At 35.5% G+C, this 23,892-nt stretch overlaps 1 protein-coding gene across 2 annotated transcripts in view; it reads left to right on the forward strand.

Annotated features, from left to right (window-relative positions):
* Nucleotides 1-23,892, forward strand: part of MAGI3 (membrane associated guanylate kinase, WW and PDZ domain containing 3) — a 2,524,824-nt gene that overhangs the window by 1,782,568 nt on the left and 718,364 nt on the right. For both annotated transcript variants that reach the window (XM_044076986.1, XM_044076987.1), the window contains exon 10: nucleotides 5,387-5,575. In XM_044076986.1, the coding sequence (XP_043932921.1) occupies nucleotides 5,387-5,575 (189 nt within the window). The remainder of the gene's footprint in view (nucleotides 1-5,386; nucleotides 5,576-23,892) is intronic.

Below are 23,892 nucleotides of genomic sequence, written 5' to 3' on the forward strand. Positions count from 1 at the left end.
TATGGTGTGGTTTGTGAATAAACTGTGGATTTTTATTCATTTCGCTGCCTGGTGGTACTTTCGAGCACTTAGCATCGTATTTTATGGTAACTTTTGACAGTTTCAGACATTTTGTTTATCTTGGTAATTATTTCAAATGTTTTGAATGCTTTGCCACTTATTCGGTGACTGAAAAATCATTTAAACGAGTGTAAGTACCTTTGAATAACCGGTGACCTGTTTGCAAGTTGGCTGCTGTGTATTACTCCTCTTCTAACTTGGTGCCTCATGGTTTGTGAGTTGTTTCCACTTCGGATTGCAATTCTGACACCATGTCGCATGTCTCTTGTAGTCAAATGAGACACTGAGGCACTGTGATGGGTTCAAGTTGTTTATTGTATGTTAACACATTAGGAGCTGTAACTGGTACATATAGTTAAGCTAACTGACTGACTCATTACTTCAGATTCATTACTTCAAACACACTCATATGTGCATCTCCATTCATGCCTGCACTCACTCTGACTGACTATATAAAATGTCACTGGTCTTGCACATGCTCAGTAACTTGTATGCCCATGCTTTCTAGCTACAGTTGCTGACTATGTGCAGAACACACAATGGTCTACAGTCACTGAGTAAAAAAAATATATCCATTAATCTTTACAGCTTGGGGAGCTAACCACCTTATATTTATTTTTAAGGGTTATGAGCAATGGGGTTACCAGATGTATCTCTGCTTAAATGTAATGACTATTCCCTATTCTAACTGTGACTTGCTCTGCAACTATTTCAGGGTTTAAATTAGGATTAATAAAAACAAAGTATAATGAAAAACTAAAACGAAACAGTAAAAATCCAGACCACAAACGTATGTGCAAAGTCCTTTATGGTTCCACAAAATTTCACAGATAAAATTCCACAGATGAGCGCTTTCGTCAAATAGTAAGACTTCATCAGATAAAAGCACTGGTACTACATACAGCTTTTTATACTTAATCATAATAACAACAACCAATTAAAATTTAAAAGGACATCACCAAATTATGCCATACTGTGATTGGTTGTAGTTAAAAAAAATCAACCTAAATGATGTTAAATGTCATTTTTTACTCCGAAGGAGGTCAGAAAGGATAGCAAGCAAGAACAGGTTTCCACCAGACCCAGGGCACTCGTCACACATTTGGAACCAACTATGGATGGAAGAAAGTAGTAAAGAAGGGGAGATAGTTCACATTGAGGGTAGTCATGGTATCCTTAGTGAGTACAGGGGATTCAAAATTTTTAACTATACCTCTTACACTTTATCTAAATTACATTTTAACTTATTTTCTAAAGGTTTCAAATTTGTTAAATCACAGTATGGTGGCATAGCAAGTGTATTAGTAAACCTGAAGTTATACTTAAGAAAATTTAATTTAAATATTATGTTTAATCAGTATAAAGACAATATTGGTAGTAATGTTAGTGAGCACTCTGAACTTGTAAGAAAAAGTAGTTACAACCCTCCGCTTCACCCATTCTTGTTACTTTTTGAAAAAATAGTTACCAAAGAACTTTACGAACTATATGCCAAAAATAGATTGCAGAAAGTCCATCTAATTTAACTTCTGAAGAAAGTAACTTATTAAATGAATTACAGACACAGAAAAATCTACGTATTATGAAACCTGACAAGGGTGGGGGGGGGGGGTTGCCATTTTCTACACAGAGGATTATAATAACATTATCACTAACATTCTCTTGATCAGTTCTACATACACACCTGTGTCAAAAAATCAAATTAATATAACTTATAGTAGAATTGATTCTCTAGGAATATCTACTTGAAAACAGGATTGACAGTAAAACTTACAATTTCCTAAGACAACTACATCCAAATATTCCAAAGATTTTCAGAGTACCTAAGGTGCATAAATCTATTTGGGAACCACCCTTTAGACCCATAGTGTCAGCCAAGAATTCCAAAACACACCCTTTGGCTGTGTTTGTTGACCATCACATTAAGCACATAGTGAGCCATACTCCACATCTTATTAAAGACTCATGGGAATTCTTGAGTAAAATCACTGACCATCTTTGGAGTACAGATGTCACTTTCCTCACTAGTGATGTGAAGGATCTCTTCACTTGTATTCCTAGGAGAGAGGGGTATGAATATTTTACTGATAGTCTTTTCATGTATTCTACTTTACCTAAGGATAGAATCTCCCTTATTTTGGAACTCATGGAATTTATTTTGGATTCTAACTATATCCATTTCCAAGGGGAATATTATCAGCAAACTAGTGGTATAGCGATGGGCGCTGTGTGTGCTCCCATATACGCTAACTTAGTATTACTTGAATGGGAGAATAGGTATGTCTTTCCTTCTTCTTTTTTAAACATATTAAGCTATACCCGAGGTTTTTGGACGACATCTTTGTGTTATGGAATGGGACAAAAGAAACACTACAGGAGTTCATGGAATATCTTAACTCTTGCACTACCTTCCTGTCTTTTACACACACACAAAATGACACAGTTATCCATTACTTGGATGTTTCTATTTCAAAGACTAAAAGTGGATTTAAGTCTAACATCTATACGAAAGACACTTGGTGCAATAGTTATTTACACTTTAGTAGTTACCATCCCATTGCACAAAAGAAAAACCTTATTAAGGGGCAAGCAGTTAGGTTAGCCAGGATGACATCTGACTATCAGGATTTAATACAAGAATTCACATTTTTAGGTAAATGTTTCATTGAGAGAGGATATCCTGTGGAGATGGTCAGGGATATTCTAGATGAGGTTTACTATGGGTGGGGTACCAAGTATAAGGCCCTGTTGGGATATCTCCTTCTAAAAGTGAATCACCATTTGACAGAAAGGAAAAACTATCATAGGGCATGTGTTACTGAATATAGTATTTTTTCTGAATTTTTTGCATAGACAATTAGAACAAACTGGAATTTATTAAAAACCAATAAGGATGTATACAACCTAGTGGGTGAACAACCTGTTTTTACATACAAGGTGGGAACAAACTTCAAGAGGACCTTTGAAATGAACGACAGGGAAGCTTTACAATTTAGAGCTACTGTTCCTTGTGGTACCTGTAGTGTATGCTCATTTATTTACAGTGAGGCATCCATTTCTTTGAACAATGGTTTGAAAAGCATTGTTAGATTTTGCAAAGGAAACTGCAAAACAAAAATGCTTGCTTACATGGCTGTTTGCACAAAGTGTATAGCATACTACATAGGAAAAACGGAAAGATCTTTCAAAGACCGTATTTATGAACATTTATACGATCTTAGGACCCACAAGGAAACTAGTGCTTTATATAAGCACAGTGTAGTCTGTTCTGCTTTTGAAAGTTACAAGTTTGGTATTATTGATACAGTCAACAAACATTCACAAGGGGGAGGGGGGGATTTGAGAAATGCTTTGTTATACAGGGAACTTACTTGGCAGCTTAGGTTAAAATCTAATATTCCACCAGGTCTTAATGACTATATTAGTATAAAATCTGCACTACTGAAGAACGCTGATAGTGTGTAATATATAAAAACGTCATATTTAACATGTGTTTCATTATGTATGATTTTTGCTACATGTATACTTATAAACATTTAGATTTTTAAATGACATTTAACATCATTTAGGTTGATTTTTTAACTACAACCCATCACAGTATGGCATAATTTGGTGATGTCCTTTTAAATTTTAATTGGTTGTTGTTGTTATGATTAAGTATAAAAAGCTGTATGTAGTACTAGTGCTTTTATCTGATGAAGTCTTACTATTTGACGAAAGCACTCATCTGTGGAATTTTTTCTGTGAAATGTTGTGGAACCATGAAGGACTTTGCACATACGTTTGTGGTCTGGATTTTTACTGTTTCTGGTTTTAAATTAGGATTACACATGGCAGACATACACTGGAATTACTTGTGGTAATTTAATGGGATGTTTTAGTTTATTCAGGATAGTAAATCACAGTTACCTGAATACATCAGTATGCAGGGTCACTGATGTGTCTGTTACTTTCTCTGCCTATGTTTTGGGAACAGAGATGTAGCTCAGCAGACAAAGCTTTAAGAGATGTCAAGAAAGAAATTAGGTCAAGATAAGCAAGGAAGATTGACACACTAACAAAGAATAAGATGTATATCATACACTGGAAAGCTGGTTTAACAAGGCAAAGGGAGGGAAGGTTTAAGAAAGGATATGATATAGAAAAGCTGCAGGCCAGTTAAGCCCTGGGCACACACTGAAATAATTATGCACACTGGAGAGATGGCAGGGCAAAGCATTGCCTCTGTGGAGCATATTGTTACACTATTGGCTCTTCCATAACATTGAAAGTGACAGAGAGTCAGATGCTGCTTAGTAAATTTAGCTTGTTACATTCAATTCATAATTTTCTACCCTGAGACATGCAAAACAATCTATGCTTCAAGTGGCACCAACTGCTTGGAATGTAGCTACAACTACAACTAAAACTTGCATGGACTGTACTACTACTTAATGCTAGGTTCTTCTACAGTGCAACATATTGTCTGTGCACAAAGCTAAATTGCAACTGTAAACTCTGTACTGTGTTAACCACATTACTGAACTGCTCTTACATCAGTCCTTTATGTATAAGCACAGACAGTTCAGTTCGTACATAGTTGCACGTTTCTGGGACACTGTTGGCCATTATATCCTATGGTTATTCACAGTTCCTCATTGTGGTCATGTGCAGGATATTTTAAATTCAACCCAGAATGAACAAACTATAATTGGCAGTTGTAACGAAGATGATTCCTGACACATGGTGGCCTGCTGATACAGCGGTTAGCATTGCTGCCTTGCAGCACTTTATTCTTGCAGTGTTTCTCAGTTAGGGTGCCTTCTGTGTGAAGCCTGTACATCCCATGTGTAACCATGTGGGGTTTGCTGAGTGCCACAGTTTACTCTCATATGTCAAGACACATGCTGTAGATGAACTGGTAGTCCTTCAAAAGTGTTCATAACAGTGCATACCATATGTAATTGAAAGTATGTGCATGTTACAGTGGCATGGCATACCATCCCAAACAAGTTTGTCTACCTTGTATCAGCTGAATTCTGGGATAGGTTTTGGCCTCCCTCATGATTCTAAAGAGGATTAAGTAGGTAATTAAAAATAATTGAATGAATCTTGAGAATCAAGGCAATGCCATGTGAATAAAATCTCCTTGATTATGGTGAAAATGTAAAACCATTTGTCACATTAGTTACAAATTTTTCTTTGGCATGACTTCAGCTGTAATGCAATTTCATCCTTAATCAGTACCTTAATTCTGCAAAAAACAACATATGTAATATTTTAGTACATTTTATATTGCGACTGAAGAATGTTTAATTAACACGTTGTCTTGTTTTATTTTATTTAGAAGTGGAGATGCCTGGGTTTACCCGCGATCCCTCACAGCTAGTTGGAACCCTCATTAAGACATCTTTGAAGAAAAGCAACATGGGATTTGGGTTTACTGTTATTGGAGGGGACAGACCAGATGAGTTTTTGCAGGTGAAGAATGTGCTGAAGGACGGTCCTGCTGCTCAAGATGGAAATATTAAACCAGGTGAAACACATCATTCTTCAGTTGTTTTTAAACTGCTTGAAGCGGATTATAAAACTTAATTTTAAGCCTGTACATTACAAGGCTTTTCCCGCTGAAGTGTAAGTAAATGTAGTTTTCTACTCAAAACATATCTCTAGTTTAATGACAGTAATTTATAAAGGTTTAATTTTTTTCCAGTTCAGACAAATGTTTGTGTTCTGGAGTACATAATTACTTCGTATTGTCTGGAGACCTCTGAAGTTGCTGTATTTCATACATGTTTACTTAGTATTGTCTAGATTTAGTTTCCTCCTGATATTTGTTGCTTTATATTTTGGGAGGAAGGCATTACACTAGTCTTAAGTGCCTGTCTCACCTGTAAATTCTAACTTTATTCATATGTTTGATTGTCATAGTTAAAATAACTTAATGTATTTCACAAATCTTGATTGCCATAATCTCATGCTGATGTGTTATTCCCACTCTATACATTTGTAAATGCTTACTTTTAAGAAAGTTAATGATGGCTGACTTCTAAGGAGAAGCTTATCTCACAAACTTGAAGGTGATGTACAATGTAGGTGTATACTGTTTTCTACTGCTGATATTTCAGCATGGCACAGTGATGCACTGGTTAACACTGCTACCTCACAGTGTTTGGCTCTCCACTTTGGTCCTCATTTGGGCTGCTTTCTATGTGTAGTCTTAATTTCCTCCTGTTATGTGCCAGGGTTTTTGCTTCATGCTACTGTTCCCTCCCTCAAGTCAAGTATATGCAATAGGTGATTTTGCATTCCTCCAAGTTGCCTGCTGGTGTAACTGTTCTCCCTATGATGGGCTGTTGCTGCATTCAACCATCACTTCCTCTGCTTTGTGCTGATGTGCTACAGTTTCTTAACAACTCTGTATTGGAGTGTGTTGGCAGTCAGAAAAATAAATGAATTTATTGAATGATTATATTTACTTGTAATAGTAGGTTCCCTTATCTGGTGTTAGTTTCACTAATGGTGTGTTTCAGATATGAACTTTAAAACAGAACCAGGTCAGGGGTTACTTTACAGACCAGGCAAAGGTACTTTCTTTATAGCCTATAAAAACAAGACAATGCAGCAAGAATTCTTGAAGACTTTTTGCACAGTTTATTTTCCAGCCCTGGAATTTTACTTGTATACAATTGTGTATGTTTTCCAGATGTTACAAGTGGCTTGTTCAAAGGCTATAAAATACAACATTGTATTCAGTAATTTCTTAGATCTATTTAGAACCAGTAGCATAGAGAAGAAAAGTCCTGACTGTGGCCAGGATGACATGAGATCAGTTAGCTGGCAGGAAAGGATGGGCATGCGTAGTCTGGAAGACATATTGAGTGGTGCTGTCCAGTTCCACAATCCCTCAGAGAAGAGACAGTGCTGCAAAAGGTGGTCCTGAGGCAGACATTTGGCCACAAGTTATGTCAGCAAGTAACTCTCATTGTAAGGACATTGTGGTCTTTTCATGATACTGCTTATCTGGCCCCCTATCACCCAGCCAGAGAAGGGTTTAGGCCATATATGAAATATAAAATATAACTCCATTGCTGGAATGCTAGTGAGACTGTGAATCACTGTTAAGGCTGTCCATCGGACAGCCTTCTGTTGCCATCTCTCCACCCCATGGGGAATACCCAGGATGGGAGAATAAATGGCCATGACTGAAGTGGGAACGCTTGATAGTGTTCAGGTGCAGAGGGAAAAGCGCATAGTGTAGTGTTGTATAATGCACTGCTGTCCCTCCAGTAACTAGACATGCCCCTTAGAATTAGATCTGAGGCAGGATATGCTTTTCTGACTTTGGTAGATAAACACTGGTCATTGTTTAAATTGTGTACCATTGTTTCCTGATCTGCGTACTGAACTGCAGTGAGCTGCTTTTCCAAATGAGCAGTGTGACTTTTAATTTCTTAGAATATATGCAGGGGTGCACTCCATATCTTGTTTGTTCATTTTATTTACATACTGAGCTAATATGCAATAAAATTCTTCTAATTGTGTTTCTCATTCATTGTGCCCCAAAATGCAATATGAGACACTACAAGTCCAGCATGCCTCTCAACCTCTTACAGCAGGAAATCTGGACATAGCTGTGAATAAAAGTGGGACAAAGGACTAAAAATAGAGACAATTTTTAAATATTTCTCTTACAAATTTAGAAAGTTGATAGACTAACAGGTTTTGCATTAGCATGAATTTTCTGAAGGGTATGAAGTCTGAAACTCGTGTCTTTCATTATTTTTTAACTTCAGTGTTTAATGATTTGCCACTAATTTGTCAGAAAACCACAATTTTATGAAAAATGGACCAAAAATATGAACAAAAATCTAGACATTCTCCGAAAATCTGTACAATTAAGATGTGTACAAATCAGGCTGACTGCAGGACCATAGCAAAGTGTCTTCAGTTTTGTAGGTATTACTGATGTGTATACGTTTTTGCTAGTGTTATATTGTCTTTCTTTATTGTAACATCAAGCCTCTGGTCAACTATTCAGTGTATCAGTATTTCTGAATACTTTGTTTACCAGCCCTAATACTGACCACAAGAGAACACTGTAAGCTGAGTACCACAATGGACATGGCAACTGATGGCTCAGGAGCCATCACTAGTGATCACCAGTTATTTTTTTTTATTTAGCCCTGTAGGACATCAGTTTCCCTTTACACTAAAGGGTAAGAGCCAGACCCATTAATTCTCTGATCAAGGTGAGAACCCTATGGACCATTATTTCCATTATGAGGATGACTGTCTAAACCCATTCATACTCCAGAGAGGAGAGAGTTGGGTGCCAGCAATTATACATCATAAGTATGCAGCACCCAAATCCTTCCAACCTAATTCACTCCTGTGTCAGCTCTGACTTCAGATGGAGCTGTATATGGTGTCACATCGAAAACCCTCCTGGTAAAGCTGTACTGACCCCATGCTCCCCTTCCCCAGAATGGGTAAGCTAGCATCATCTGCTCAATCTCACCATCTCCTCATGTGTTGTTTTTTATGTACCTCTTTATAGTTTTCTCCATTATTCTTGTTTGGAGTACCGCCTCATAACTGGAAATAAGCACATACCTATACATACACAGTCAAGAAGGTTGCCAGGGTGCATGCTATAGTAACAAGCCTAAAGGGTTATGGTCATCCCACTGTACTCTAGTGGACAACCCCTACTGCCTTTACCCCAAGATGAAAAAGCTGGTCATTATATATTTACTGGAAACTCTGATTACCTGTACTCCCGTAGTATAGTTAGGTGTATTGCTCTCCTGTGCTGCAAATATGGATTATATAGAATATTTTTAGTCCCATAGTTTTTTGCTTGCCTTAATGTTTTTTGTAGTATAAGCATCTCTTGTATAGTATGGGAAAAACAGCTAAAATATACGTTTGCATTTTGTTGTGTATTACAGATGAAGTTTTTGCACTTGGGTAGTAAATTCCATATACATTACAATATTTCAATTGTTTGACACCCATTTACAAATGCAGCTTTCAGTTAAAATCAAAAGCCAGCATACCTTTTAAAATAGATACCTATGCATGTTTGATTAGCACTCTTTGTATTGAAATAGTTGCTGTCCTCACAAAGTTCTATGATGTACTGCCACATAATATGAATTGCTGACCCTTAGATTGTATAGAAGATGAATTCATGGACTGCTTACTGAATCCATTGGTATGTGAGGCAGAACTCTTAAGGGGTTTATTTGATCCATTGTTTAGCATGGATAATATTTATCTTTTTATTGTTTATTGTTTATTGTTTATGAGCTCTCGCTCATGCTGGCATTACATGCATAGCTTACTGGCAAAGACAAGAAAATTTTTTTTTGTTTTAAAACTACTGGTTTAAAATATATATATAAAGAAAGGAAGAAATTCAGTATTGCACATAATGTAATATAGTACCAGAAGCATACTAAACTACTAAAGTAATCTAATGTATTAAGATAATTTGCTTGGAATTTCAGTAACAATATTACAAGATTATCTCAACAGCTAGGTGTCTTAATATTATTTACAGACCTCATTCTAATCACTTCTTTTTCATTTTTACATACACTTTTTACTAAATTTAAAAATCCTTTAAACATAGGAGCTGGATTTGTTTTCCATTTTTTTTGTAATAATTTATCTGGCTATTGCAAGAAGACTCCAAAACAGTTTTTTTTTTTTGTTTGGCAATTACAGACAGTGGGACTGGATCATTCATTAGTATTATTGATCTAGACAAAATGCTGTTACCGATCATAGCCCTTTAAAAAATCATTTATTTCTTTCCAATAAGCATTTAACTTCTCAAATACCATAAACGTGTGTCCAGTCAGCTTTCACTTCATTATTACATCTCCAACAAATCGAAGAAGCAGCTTTAGTAAATTTGGAAATTTTAGAGGGGGTAATAAATATTGTGTGTATATATTTCCATATAAAGATTTTCCAATACATACTTGATGAGGTTTGACTAACTGACTTAAGTAATACTATTCTATTCACTTCAATTGAATCATTTAATGCACAACTGTCTAAAAATTTCCAGTAATTTTCATCAAAAGTATTTATAATTAACTGACACAACTTAGTTAGACTTCCTTTATAGATTAATTAACCTTCAGTGATAGAGACCATATATTCATATACTGGGGGAATAAAGTTGTGGTCATTTTCATTCATATTTTGTATTTATAAAATTGTCTAATTTCTCTCTAATAGACAGAATTAGCTTATTAGCATATTTGTCCAACTTATAGTTTTCAGATATCCAAACAAGACAATGATGCAGGAATTAAGCTGTGTCAATAAGTATCTTAGAACCGGATAAAGACACAGCAAACAGGCCAGGGGAAATATAAAATATGAAAATATTTAATGATTAGTAAAAATGTAAGGAGTTTTGCGTTGTACTAAGCAACGCTTCATCAGACAATGCAAACTTAGATACAAAGCAGAGTTTTAAAATGCATTTACAACCAATCACATGTAAGAAAGCAGAAAACGTCATATTGATAAAAGCAGCATATTATCTTACTTAAATAAATAGCTTCACAATGTGCATAACAGCAATGAAACTGAGATCCAAAAATCCACCTTTAACTACAGAAGTTCTAGCATCACAGTAATCTAAACTTCTGTATACCTTACGAATGAAGATTCAATTAAAAGAACCTTCTATTTTTAACAACCAAGTAAAAACGGTAATGCACAGTACCTTCTTGGCTGCATAGATCTAAAAGGCAACTTAAAACAGTGCAAATTAAAATAAATAGACCTCTTCTATCAGTGACATCATACTTTAAAAGTAATCATGAACACCTCCGACATATAATAAGGAAATATAAAGTTATATTAACTGCATCGCTAAACGATCAATTTAAAAGAGCATAAAACATAGCATTAGCTCAAGAAACCAATCGTAACTGTCAGATCTAAGATATGAAGTAGACATGCAAAGCATTCATATTAACTGTATATCTCATCCAGAATCTGGCAATCATAGCAAATAAATGCAAAAACTAAAAAATGCCTAATTGAACAGAAGTAAAATATGTCCATGTGTAATGACCCTGAAATTAAAAGCAACTCAAAGACTAAACTCACTAGCAGAGTGATAGCCAGTCAAAAACTGAGTGGCGATCACATGGCAAGTACAGTGCATACAGCTAAAATGAAAACAAAAAAACAATTAAAAATAAAGATAACCATCATAACTATAACAAATAAAAACATGTTGTCACATAAAACAAAACAATAAAAAATGGTAAGAAGAATAATTACTAACGTGTAAGTGGCTTATCAATTAAAAAAGATTTCAAACACTATAATTGAGACCATACAGCCTGTCAGATTGTTCATAGGTTCATACTAGGCTATCTGCCCTGGGGCAATTATAAGCCTAGCCCGATTTTGTTTGACTTACGCCACCCCTTGATTTGAGTATACTGCGCCCTTTTTAAGATTTAGTTTGCTGTGCCTCTGTCTAATAGTGACACAGAAGTAATCCCCGGGACAAACCTACGATCCCCCATCCACTCATCAAGATTCTTCTTGAAGAGATTCAGTGAGGTGCTCTGCCTAACATGAATTGGAATTCTGTTCCAGAGCAAAGGGAGCCTCTGGGTTATGAATCTGTCCCTCCAGCAAGTTCTATTTATTTCACTGCTGAGGTTCAAGTCCCTTGAGCGTGTGGCTCTAAGGGATTTAGATTTACTGAGGTGGAGCATGTCCATTAATTCTGGATTGGACATAGCTTTATACGTCAGGCATAGATCACCTCAAAGTAGGCGGTATGCAACTGAGTAGAGCTGGAATTTTTTTAACCGAGCAGCATATGGCATCTGTTTGAGTCCCTTGATCCTCTTGGTGAGGTACTTTTGGGGTCTTTATAATTGCTGCAGGTGTCGGGTAAGGTACATCCCAAAAGGGGCATTGTATTCTATGATGAGCCTGATGAGGGATGAATAAAGGGGCACGATTACCTCTCTTGATCTAGATGTGAATCCTTTCATGATGAGGTGGGCTATGTAAAAGGTCTTTCTAACCACTTTGGCAATGTGGTTGTCAAAGGAGAGATTGCTATCAACTTGGGTCCCCAGATCCCTAATTACTTTCTCTGTACTTAATGGGTTACCGCCTATGTGGTAATTTGTGGGCACATTGTTTTTGCCAAAGGGTATGACTATACACTTTTTGGCATTTAGCTTTAGACCATGGCTCTGACACCAGTTATCCGTCTCTGTGAGACCTTTTTGAAGGATGTTTGTGTCAGCTGGAGAGTTGATTATGGCACCTAGTTTGCAGTCGTCTGCAAACTTGGTGAGCCATAGTCCTCCCACGTTGGCCTGTACCTCGGAAAAGTATATACCGAACAAGAGCGGTTCCAGGACAGAACCTTGTGGGACACCACTTGTGACTGGTTTCGAGTCTGACATGGCTCCAGCAACTCTCACTCTGTGGGTACTGTCTTTGAGCCAGTTTGCGACCCATCTTGTGACATAGGGGTTTATATTTAAGCTGGATAGCTTATCTATGATGCCCGAGTGGGGTATTGTGTCAAATGCCTTTGCTAGGTCCAGATAGGCTGTGTGGACTACCTCCCCTTCATCTATGGCTTAGGTGACTGTTTCGAAGAAGTCAACCAGGTTCAAAAGGCAGGATCTGCCCTTGACGAAGCCGAACTGGGTAGGATCTAGTGTCTGTAGGTCCCCAATGTCGTTGTTTATGAGCTCCATGATAATCTTCTCCATAGCCTTGCAGACTAAGCTAGTCAGGCTTATGGGGCGATAGTTTCCAGGTCCGTGGAGGCTCCACCTTTGTGGAGTGGGACCACTGTTGCTGTACGCCATTCTGTGGGCACATATCCTGTAGTGAGGCTGAGATTGTACAGCTGTTTTATTTGAGGGATTAGTTCTTCTTGGAGTTCATATAGGATGCAACCCGGGATGCCATCTGGTCCCATAGAAGCAGTGTTTTTGCTTTGGAGAGGGCAGCCTTCACCTGAGCATCAGAGATGTTTGGGAGGCAGCCCTCTGCCGGGATAGATACTTGCTCTTTTTTGGGGGGGGAAGGGGTGGAGAAGTTTGCACTGAACCTGTCTGCCAGGATATTGGTGATGTATGTGGGTTCAGTGTATTTTTTGTCGTTTAGAATCAACTCAGAACAAGTTTGGGAGTTGCATCCCAGGTTCCTAACATAACTGAAAAAAGCCTTATGATTGTCTTTAGTGTCCTGAGCAATGTTTCTCTCGAAGCTGGCCTTGGAGGATTTTATGAGGGATCGTAATTTTTTGCTAGTACTGATCAGGGATGCCTTCCCTATTAGGGATTCTGCTCTATCATGTAGTATCTTCCTCCTTCTGTTGTACAGTTTATTTATGGCTGGGGTCCACCAGACTGGACGCCTGCCTTTGGATGTTTGGGTTTTGGTTTTGTTTGGGATAGCATGATCCATGCATTCCTGGAGATGTCCGTAGAATGTGTTTATATAGGATTCTGCAGTTTGGGCCGTAGTTTCCACTGGCCCTGGGGCCTTGAAGGATTCCACTTCGGTTTTGAGAAGTGAGAAGTTCGCTTTTGAGAAGTTCTTCACTGTGGTTTTCTGGGCTGGGGGTGGGGTCGTGATGTGGACATCCAGTGAAATTAATTTATGGTCTGATCTTACCAATGAGGGATATACTTCAGGTGTGGAGCATAGAGTCCCCATGTTGGTAATGATCAGGTCTAGTATGTTATCCCCTCTTGTTGGAGTGGTGACTAGTTGTTCCATAGCATTTGAGTTTATAATTTCCAGGAACCTTTGGGCTAAGGTGCTGGGGCTTGAGTAGTGCTCCCAGTCTGTTTGGGTAGTTGAAGTCACCCAATATAATGGTGTTCGGAGAGATCTTCATGTTCTCCAATGTTTTCAAGAAAGCCGAGTGGGATTCCTGACTTTGAGAGGGTGGTCTGTAGGATGCTATAAACTGAAAAGCAGTCTTGCCCACTGTTAGTTGCACATGGATGGTCTCCGATACTTCGTGCAATGCCACTAACCCAGAGGTGTGGATATCCTTGATAAATATGGACACTCCCCCTCCTTTTGTGGTTCGGTCCAGGTTTTGGGGCCAAAAAGCATGATATGAGGTATAACCTGGTAGTGCTGGGGTGCTCTCTGGAGCCTTGAACCAGGTTTCTGTCACTGCACAGATATCAATGTTCTCCATACTGAGGAGAGCTTCGAGTGTGTGCATCTTGAGTTTAAGACTTCTGGCGTTTAGCAGCATTACCCTTAGTTTCTTGTTTCTTGTGCTGTCTGTGGAGGTGGGTTTGACTTTTGAGCCTTGCCTAAAAAAGGCACTATGGGGGTGGCAAGAGCCTTTGCCAATATCCGAAAGCCCAGTGGTGACAGGTGCAAGCCGTCCCTAGTGAAGCAATGTGGCTTGTCGAGCATGTCATCCCAGGCTGACAGACACTGGATCCCCTTAGAATGACACCAAAATTTTAGCCAATTGTTAAAATCAATCATTTTGTCTTTGTACTGTGGCATCATTCTAGGTGAGGGTAAGATGCTGCTCAAGGTCAGGGTCATACCGGCCTGGGCTACATGCTCAGAGAGCTCCTCTATGTCTCTTTTCATGTAGTCCAGGGAGGTATGTCTCAGGTCATTCACACCAGCATGTACAATGACTGAGTCATATTTGTATTTGCTTTGGAGTGACCTGAGTGCTTGCGTTATGTGGCGGATCCTAGCCCCCGACAGCCAGCTCACTGTGACCTTCTCTTTATTCAGCCTGGTGAGCGGGACGTCAGTGTGTCTGACAATAGAGTCACCTATTACAAGAGTATCAGGTTTGTTATTCAGCCTTAAGGGCTGTGGCTGCTTGGCACACTGACTTTGTGGTCTATGTGTTGTGCGTGTTTTGTTTTGGGGTAGTGTTTGCTTGGATGTCTGCTTTGGAGGTCTCTGTTGCTTAGGTAAATTTTTATTTAGAGCCTCCGAGTATGTTTTTGTGTATTTATGTGTTTGGTTCGCTGATGTGGTGGGACTATGTGATACTGGAATTGTTTTGTGTGAGGTTACCTTCTCCTCCTGACTGGTTTCACCAGTTTTGAGATGAGAGAGCTCAGCCTCCAGTTTGGCTATATGGTTGCATCTCTCACATATATTTGAACCTGTTTGGAGGAGGAGAGGGTTGTCCGTGTACATGAGACAGTTGTAACATTGCCTCAAAATTCCCAGATTCACCAGCTGGACTGGAGAGGAAACCATTGACTGACCTTTGGACATGCTAGAGTAATATAGGGAAACTGAATTAAGATGGACCAATAGGGGACAAGGTAATCGTAGAGAGTATAAAAGTAAGTAGTGCTTATGGTTTAATAGTGCTAACTTGTAAGATTACTTATTTGGACCAGTGAAGGGCCTTAGAATGAGAATATGGTGTTTAAATTGAGACATAGAGCAGTTCTAAGGGAAAAAGTGAAGAGCAGACTTTGTGGAGCCAGGAATAGTTTAAACCCAATTAGGTGGCGCTGCCCGTTGTTGTGCTATGCACAAGAACACGCAAAACCGCGCAAAAGAGGGATTTAAGAGCGGAAGATCAAGGAGTTAGGAATTGACCCAAAATGGCCAATAAAACTACAGTTTCAAGTCAGTAACCACTCCCACAGGGGCAGGCAGGCTGCTCAATGTTTATCACTGCCACTGATGAACAGAGGGACTTCCCTTTAGCCCAAGCAAAGAATGGCCTCCAAGAAACTTACAAACTGTTTAGAACAGCAAGCCTGTAACTGAACTTTTTTTAAATCTCAGAAAAGTGGGAAAAAAGCAAGATTTTTTTTTTTTTGTTTTTTCAGAGATAGCAGAGGTTCACAAGTATCAACAAGTTATAACAGTGCAGTAAATGACCCCACACTTGAGTGCTAGGCCAGAGACAGATAAAATGCAAGTTTTGAGAAAAAAACTATTTTAAAAATAAGTGCAAACAGGAAATTCAGTAAACAGCTCTAGGTTGTGCTCTAAATACAGTTATTAATGCAGAAATCAAGTTTAACAAGCCAGAAAATGCTCAAAGTAGGTGGCTATTCAGAAAAAATTAGCAAATAATCTGAAGAAAAATACTTATAATCTCAAAATTGTAATCTAATTATCCATTTCTGCTCAATTTGTTCAGTCTTATTAATGACATTGCCTATTCTGTCATTCATATTCATAATTTTTAAGATAAAAACTTAAATGAGTGCTGGATATTAGTATCAGCAACATGTTTGGCAGTGGATGCAGTGGTGTCAATCTTACTGATCCTGTAAACATGTTCTCTAATCCTCTCTCTGAGTGTCCTATTTGTTTTTCCCATGTAAAATCTGGGACACACTGTGCAAAAGGTAAGATAAATCACATCTTTTGTGGAACAATCTGCATAGTATGTTCCTTTTTAGTACTGGGATGTACAAATAGATGACTATTAGCTATATAAGGACACATGCTGCAATGTCTACAGCTAAATATGCCACATCTCTCAGAACTAATGAATCTGTTGGTCTTAAAATTTTGGTGACATAGCCTGCGTTTTAGTGACCTACAATTCTTATAGTTTACTCTGGGGTAATTACCTATTGTATTGTGTATATCCTCACTGGCAGTCAAAATATGCCAATTTTATCCAACACACTTCTATTGTCAGAAGTGTACATAAGTACCATCATACATACATTCTCCCAATTATTACTGCTATTGTGGTTTTTATGGTACAAATTCCTAGAAAAATAAGGTCTACCTGTACCCTGTCTGTCTTTAGTTTACAGCAAGTTGTGTTTCTCACAAAGCTTACGAGAATAGCCTTGGGTTACTAAGTTATCAGTCAGCATTATAGAAAAATGATTCAGTGACCTATCCTCGTTGGTTAGCTGTGAAACACACAAAAACTATGCCTTTACTATGTTATAAAAGACATGATTAGGGTGCATACTGGTTTGATCTAACAAGCTGTTCTTCCAACAATTCTTCCTGTAGATATCAGTCTGAGTATTCCCTTCGTGGCAGGACAAAGTAACATCAAGAAAATTAATTTGTTCTTTTGAAACCTGCATAGTAAACTTAAAAAAAAACTAGTAGTGGTCTCAATATGTGATAAAAATTCATCCAAAATAGGTTTATCCCCCTTCCAAATAATAAAAACATCATCCACAAAATGTTTATAATAGTAAATATGTGACTTAACTCTAGCATTGGACATAACAAAATGGGTCTTCCAATATGCCATTACTATATTGGCATATGAATTTGCACAGGAGGTGCCCATAGCCACACCCATCTTTTGCAGATAGGTGTTGCTGAAAATGAAAATATTATTCTCAAGGATTAACTCCAGTTAACATACATACAGTATTAATAAATCTTGGTGAATAGGTAGTGTGGAGTTGTAAATATTTCTTGGTGTAATCCAGACCAATGTCATTGAGAATGCAAGTGAACAGGGAACAAACACCTACAGTAACAAAAAAGAAATATGTTGATAATGAATTATCTATATGTTCAAATAAAGGTGTTAAAAAAGTTTGTCTCTCTCAAGATAACCGTTTCAGAATTCGCTACTACAACTTTCAATATTTTCTTCACATAGATGGACATAGATTCTGTTAGCCACCCTCTTCCCGAGACAATGGGTCTCAGGGGGGCTGTTTTAGAGATTTATGTATTTTAGGAATGATTGATATGCTGTCAGATGGAGATATTTATATTAAAATAAGCACTTTAACCATTCGAGAGATCATACAAAGAGTACGTAGTGATTCGCTGGATTGTTTTATGAGTAGGTGTATTACCAAGGAAGTCTATGATTACTTGTTAATTGAACATCCATTGGTGCTGACCCATCCTAAAATACATACATTTCTAAATGAGTTAACCAACACACTACCAACACATTTCTTAAGTAAGATAATATGCTGCGTTTATCAATATGACGTTTTCTGCTTTCTTACCTTTGATTGGTTATAAATGCATTTTAAAACTCTGCTTTGTATCTACATTTGTATTGTCTGATGAAGCGCTGCTTAGTACAACGCAAAAGCACTTACATTTTTACTAATTATTAAATATTTTCATATTTTATATTTGCCCTGACCTGTCTGCTGTGTCTTTGTTTTTATCCGGTGTGTATAAGAAGAGTCCAAACTCTTAATGTCCATCTAAAGTATGCTTTAATAACCAAATAAAAGAATTGTTGAAAAATTCAACTGTATCAAGTTTAATAAGTTTATATGAATTTAATGTAATCTGATCATGAATAACTTTCCATTGACTAGCATAAATTGGATCTAACTGATCTAACTGGTACAACTGAGTTAAAAATTGCTACAGTCGAATATGATTTTTATATCAGGAAAATGAATACTACCATACTCCCAGAATCTAATATGGTTTGTATGTGCAGTTATATTTTAGGATGCCATAAAAATAATAATATTTTCTCTGTTATCTTCAATAATTTTTCTCCAGTATTAAAGCTGTTGAATGTAATATAGAAATAATTTTAGGTAATATAGTTATTTTTAATAAGGACTAACCTGACTTCAAAAGTTTAAAATAAAAACATGCATTCCACTGTTTAATAAGGAATAATAGATCAATTATTTTTTCAAAATTATTATTAATAATCTAATTAATATCACAATGGATTTTAATCAAATGTTTTAATTCTGGTCCTTCCCAGTTTTATTTATTCTTACCTTTTAGTTTGTCATCCAGTTGCTTATTCATCACTATAGATTCAGTGCTTACTATTAAACTTCAATAATATTTCTTGAAACTTTTCAATTTCTTCCTTTATTTCTTTAATTGAGTTATGTAGATCTCCTAAACTTAATAAATCATTGGCAAAATGCTCTATTTTAGATTGAAAGTTCTTACTTATAGAGAAAACATCAATTTTATCATTACTTCTTTTAGCTAAGGGCTCAATGATTAATGCAAATAAAATGACACAAGACATATTTTGTTTTGTACCTTTATTTAAGGTAAATCTTTACGACATTTTAACATATGTGTAGAATCCCTATATAGATTTCTCAACAGTCCAATAAATTGTTCTAAAAATGCAAATGCTCCTAAGATTTTAAACATCAAATTCCAATCAACAGAAACCAAAACCCTTCAATATCTAGGCTAATTAAAGACAATTTTTTATTCAGACCACCTGCTAAGACCAAAATTGTTGTTACTCTTTTAATGTTATTGTACATTAACCTATTGACTATGCACCCTGTTTGATCCTTATTAATCAGTTTATCATATCTCTTAATCTTATTTAGAAAATAAAAGTATTTTTATTGTATAATATACATTTAGTAAATAAATAGGCCTATATGACGAAACTTTCCCTTTCCTTGTTTAAGAATAGGCGGTATTACAGAAAATTTCCATGAAGGAAGAATTATTTTATCTTTTGGGTTATCATAAAATCTTCACTAAGTAATTCTATAATGTTTAATGGAAGTAGATTGTATAATTCCATACTTAAATGTTCTAATTCTGGGCCTTTACCATTTATACATTTCAATACATCTTTAATTTATGTTAAGGATATTGGCTTATTTAATAATATTTGTTGTTCATTTAGTTTATTAGTAATATTTATCTGTAGATACTTATCTATTTTGCAAACTTCTGAATTAATATTTATATCTTTATTTAGATATTCAAGATATTTTTCCATAATGTAGCAGTTCCTTGCCTTTATTTTTTATTAAAAGATGCAGATGTTAACACCTCATATCCAGTATTATTTAAGAAGTATATATATTTATCTGACAAATGAGTCTCTTGCAAAAATATATCACGTTTGTTTATTTTTAAGTATCTCATTAATGCTGTCCTTTTGCCACTGTATAATCAATTTACATTAATCTACCAAACTACTGTTGTTATAATGCACATCTTAATGTTTACCTTTGATACTAGTCTGTTCTTCCTTATCATTTTGAAGTCTTCCTTTTTATTTACTAAATTACTAAAACACGTAAGAAATAAAAAAAAAAAAATAATGAAACTCTAACCATGTATATTACTGTTAAAACCCTACTGTACATGGAAACCAAATATGTTCTTTGTATTTCACTGTTACAGTCCTTACTGATGGGATTTTGTGCTGTGGAAGGCCTTGACCAGCCCAACTATCACATAATTTCTCCCTTCTCCTGAAGCCAGCAGATAGCCTGACATGCCTTGTAGATATAAAAGGAGTCAGCCAGCACCATAACTCCATTTCTTTCTTACTGTTTGAGCCCAAAGCAGAGTGTTAGTAGGGCATCCTTTCCTCTCCTTAATCTTTCCATCCACCCTCATTTCTGCTTTGGGACTTATCCTATCAGTTAGGACTGCAGCAGTGAAACACGAATAGTACAGTACAGTTGTGTGCACTTACTGTAAATTTAGATGTTCCAATCTATTCACTTTTGCAGTATTCTGTCTCTCTCCTTCTCTCTTGTCTGTGAGATTGGGGTGGTTATTATGCTCTCTAGTTCCAGGTTGTTCCCTCCTCTTCTGCACATACTCCTGAGTTTTATGGGCTTAGGCCCTTGATCTTAGTGAGCTGCTCCTACCTTTTGGGGGCAAGAAAGTTCTGAGGTTATGACGCCAGCCGACTCCCTTTATATCCAGATGTGGTGATGTCAGTCAGGGCATCTGCGGTCTTCAGGAAGAGGGGAAAATTTCTCTGGTAGTCAAGCCAACCAAGGACTTTTATGGTAGGAAATCAAATCAAGACTACAACAGTGAATACACTTCATCTACATTTAAGGTAAGTGTACACAACTGTACTTTTCTAATTTGCCCATCTAAACAAATTACCAAGCTTCTCTTCTACCAAAATAAACCCAAGAATTTGTTAAAACTTTGCAAAAACTACTGTAACCTACAGATTAATATAAAAATAATTATGAACTAAAAGGCTACAAGTTTAAATAGAACATTTCTATCATATCAGACACATTTTATTTCATCAAAGAATTCAAGATTAATAATCTATCTAGATTAAGTAATAGGTAATCTAGTAAATAATAAAATACATGCCTATTTATATATTACAATAATCTATCATGTATCTATTAAAAATGTAATCTTCTGTGCATTAATGCAATCATATCTCTACAACATATTTAAACTAATATATTCAAATTAGTCTAAGATGGCTTATTAAAGTTCAGTATCCAGTACTATTAATTTTATACTTGATATATCAATATTATATCCATATAAACCAGAGCTATATAATTGAATACTTCAAATAAGGGTTTGTGAGTGCTGCATTAAATAATGCTAAAATAATCTGTTTTGTAGTAAGAGGAAGCATACATAGTAAAAAAAATACATGCATACACACATACATTCAATCTCTAATATATTTATACATATGTATATAATATTTTGTGAATATCTTAAGTGTCTTAATCCTTCACACTAATACAGACCAAAATGACTGTATGTAAAGTTTTCTTCACAAATGTAAATATGAAATAATTTACTTTTATTTTTTCTCAAATATTTTTTATTTTCAATTAAAATAACATTTACATAATATTTTTAAATATCATTTTAAACAACTATATACAATATTTACAAAAACCTGACTTTCAGTTATATACACTGTATGTTATTAAATATAGCATTAACAGATCACTTATCATAGATACAATATTGATTATTGCAGAGTGTCCAACAAAGGTATAACTTTCTTCCAAGGATTATTTACCAGTGGCCTAGGATAGATTTTTAGTTCTTTGATTTTTATTTTCGTCAATGCAGTTGTCTTCAGTAAAGTGTAGAATTCTTCCAAGGTCGGGGTGTATTTGAATTCCACCTTCTGGTTACGCATTTCCTAGATATAGCAAGTATTGTCCATAACAAATACATATTTGTCATATTCAGGTAGGGACCTTCATTTACATTTAGTATTATCAATATTTTAGTTAAGGTAAAGGATTCATTAAATAAAGCTTGTAAAAATGATTGATTCCATTCCAATATGATTTAATTTTATTACATTCATAAAAAATATGAATCCATTCTGCTTTATTTGACTTTTCTCACCTCCAGCAAAAAACATTTTTAGTAGTACTGATCTTTTTAATTCTATCTGGTGTTAAAATGCTGTATGTAAGTATTTCCAGTTAAATATTTTCCAGTACTGTATGTTAGAGGTGTAATTAACTGATAGCAAGATGTTACTTTTAATTTCTTCTGTTAACTGCAATGACTGACCTTTTGTTAAGAACTGCCAGTATTAACTCTTTAAATAGATTTGAAATGGAATTTTTCTTTTCACAACTATTATATATAAATTCATACAGAAAACTTGTTAGATTTGGAATATCTTTAAATGAGGAATTAGTAATTAATCTGCATAAATCTTGAGTGTACATAAGAATGCTTTGTAAGGTTAACCAGTCCTATGTTGGAATATTGTAAGCAGTTTTTATCATATGTATATCTAAAACATTTAATTTATTTACATATTGAAACCAGCATAAAAATCCATTTTGTTCCAGGAAGTTATTGTTTTCCTATATATTTTTTTGAAGAAAGTTCTTAGTGATGGTAAATGGGGTTAAAAGGTCAAGCCAAAGTTTTAGATCTATGTTTGCATTGATAAGTTTCCTAAAGGAATTGATGTAATGATTAATCAGTGTTGTTTTAGAAGGTTTTGTTATATTATATTGTATACTTATGCATAGTATGTACCAGGGTTTGTTTGATTTGTCTACTATTGAAATTTTTTTAACAGATTAAATTCATTTGTTAATATAGCCATTGTTAATTCTTTCCAGTTGGCAAAATAATGTGGGTTTATCCAGTCTATTGTAGTTTTAAGCACAGATGTTTTTATATATGTTTCTATTTTAGGGAAGTTCAGTCCTCCTTGTTTCCAGGGTCTAATGTGATGAGTTAGAGCTACTCTATTATTTTTGGGATACCATAAAAATTTGATTAAACATGAGTTTAAGAATGCATCTTTCAGGAATTAACTGTATTGCTAATGCTACATGTAGTACTTTTAGCAATAAGACCATTTTTATTAATTGCAATCTGTCTTCAAAAGTTAATATAATTTTGTTCCACTTTTCTATATATATTTTTATTGTTTCAATAATGTTTTTATAATTTATTAATATTGTTTCATTTATATTTTTGCATAACACTATTCCTAAATAATTTAGCGTAAGTTCTTGTTTTCCTATGAGGGATTTATCTGTAACTTGTAGGTCTTTTTTCTTATTTAAAAATAAAAATTTTGATTTTGATCTATTAAAGTGTAGACCAGAAATCTTATAAAATGTCTCCATTACTTCTTCTAGCTCTCCTAATGACTCTCTGGAGTTTGATAGGGTTAATAAAATATCATCAGCAAAAAGCATTATTTTAGATATGTAGTGGTCATAGACTTCTATCCCTTTTATTCTTGGATTATTGCATATTATTTCTGCAAGTATTTCTATAGCCAAAGCAAATAAAATAGGAGAAAGGGTGCATCCTTGTTTAGTACCTTTCATTATATGGATAGATTCTGAGGTGAAAGGACCTAATTTAATGTAGGCTAAGTTATTAATATATATGTTTTTTAGTAATAAGATGAAGGGAGGAGGAAATTCACATAATGCTAACGTTTTAAATAGGTATTCCCAGTTGAGGGAATCAAAGGCTTTTTCTATGTCTAATCAGATTACAAGTGTTTCTCTATCTTCTTTATTCACATAATCTGTAAGAGTAAGTATCCTTTTAATATTATCATGTGTGTGCCTGTTCTATAAAAATCCAGTTTGATCATTATTAATTGTCTTT

The sequence above is a fragment of the Protopterus annectens genome, chromosome 7.part0, assembly GCF_019279795.1.
Source record: "Protopterus annectens isolate FY-2018-M chromosome 7.part0, PAN1.0, whole genome shotgun sequence".
Lineage (NCBI taxonomy): Eukaryota > Metazoa > Chordata > Ceratodontiformes > Protopteridae > Protopterus > Protopterus annectens.